The following is a 1,565-nucleotide window of genomic DNA, read 5'->3' on the forward strand; positions in this document are numbered from 1 at the left end:
ACAAACAAACAAACAAACAAACAAACTTGCATAAAAGAGAAAAAGGATGGTGCAAATAAAGATAAGAAATTCCTTACTGTAAAATTTGTATTGTTAATGTTGATAGTGTTCGATAGAAAATAGTGTCACTAGCGCCCCCTTCATTTCCGGAATGCAATAGTCCCATTTCCATATAAGGTATGGGACTGACAGAAAGGTTTGTCACCGCCCCGTTCTGCATGCTGCAGCGAAGTGTACTTGCTCTGCGGCCCAAAATTAAAAACTGTTGTTCTTTTGAGGCCCTCAAGGTGGCGCTTGCGGCCCAATTCCACGGGTTAAGAATCTCTGGACTAAAGGATTTTCATGCCTTTTTTTTTTTTGATTTTGTAAAGATCAGAGCTCATCGGTTTATTGAATGTAAACAGACAAGTTTCTCGTCACTGCAGACTTCACAAGCGGCGTTGCCTCTGGCTCGAACGCCATCATCCGGACCCCCGTCCAGCGCAGCTCCGCCCTACAACGAGGGAGCCCTCATGACCCAGGAAGATCTGATGGTAGCCATGGCAACCAACGTGGCATCCCTCACTTCCCGCGCTTCAATGACCGTTGTTATTGTTGGAGGAGTGGTACGTTTGAACCTGCAGCAACACGGTTGTCCAAGGTTTAACTTGTACGACCGCTTTAAGCTTTAAAATACATTTGTGTGTGTGTGTGTGTGTGTGTGTGTGTGTGTGTGTCTTTAATTTCTTAAACCGATTAATATTTGACTTTACTGAGCAGCTGCAATGTCAGGAGGAGTTGATTTTTGTGTAAACTCCCAAAAGTAAAGATAAAAAAATGAACTCGAGCTGTGGGTTGATTGAGCTGATGTCCCATTAAAACTCCTTTTGCACTAAAACCCTTATTAGGATCACTTTATCCAGTACAGAAAACCCTCAAAGTTTACGTTCTGCTTCATTTTTTTCTTTTCATCCTGAGGTGTGGAAAACAGTCGGCTGGAGGCTCGTTGTCCTGTCAGCCTCTCTTTATGGCCTGTTGTACCTGTACGAGAGACTCACCTGGACCACAAAAGCAAAGGAGCGTGCTCTGAAGCGCCAGTTCGTTGATTACGCCACCGAAAAACTGCAGCTCATCGTCAGCTTTACTAGTGCAAACTGCAGCCACCAGGTCCAACAGTAAGTCTGGGTAAAACCTTTAGAAACAGRTTTCAGTTCAGTTTTAGTGCTTTGAGATCATTTTATGTATCTAAGATCACCTAAAGGAGGCATATACTAATCCACTTTTTTAGCCATTAAATGCATTTTGTTGTGTCCTTAGTCTCTAGGAGTGCAGAAAAGTTTAATTTAGTTTCTCCAGGTGCTGCATAGATATATTTATATTCTGTTTGGGTCATATTTTTCAAACTGTTAATTTCTTTTTTTTTTTTTAATTTTCCATGATGTTCAGAGCTGCTTCATGGAATAAGAACCTCATCTTAGCCTGTTAGCCTTTGTGCTAGCACTGACACTATATTGCCTTACACGTATTAGCTCAGCGCTAGCGCGACAAGCTAAACTGAGGTCCTCCATCCATATTTTCAGTTGCAG

General features: G+C 42.2%; 1 protein-coding gene across 1 annotated transcript in view; it reads left to right on the forward strand.

Moving 5' to 3' along the window:
* Window positions 1-1,565, forward strand: part of mfn1b (mitofusin 1b) — a gene marked incomplete in the record, with an annotated part of 15,663 nt that overhangs the window by 12,263 nt on the left and 1,835 nt on the right. Inside the window, 1 exon segment of the mRNA XM_014000239.1 lies at window positions 958-1,154. Within this exon segment, the coding sequence (XP_013855693.1) occupies window positions 958-1,154 (197 nt within the window).

This window comes from Austrofundulus limnaeus, unplaced genomic scaffold, assembly GCF_001266775.1.
Source record: "Austrofundulus limnaeus strain Quisiro unplaced genomic scaffold, Austrofundulus_limnaeus-1.0 Scaffold8, whole genome shotgun sequence".
Lineage (NCBI taxonomy): Eukaryota > Metazoa > Chordata > Actinopteri > Cyprinodontiformes > Rivulidae > Austrofundulus > Austrofundulus limnaeus.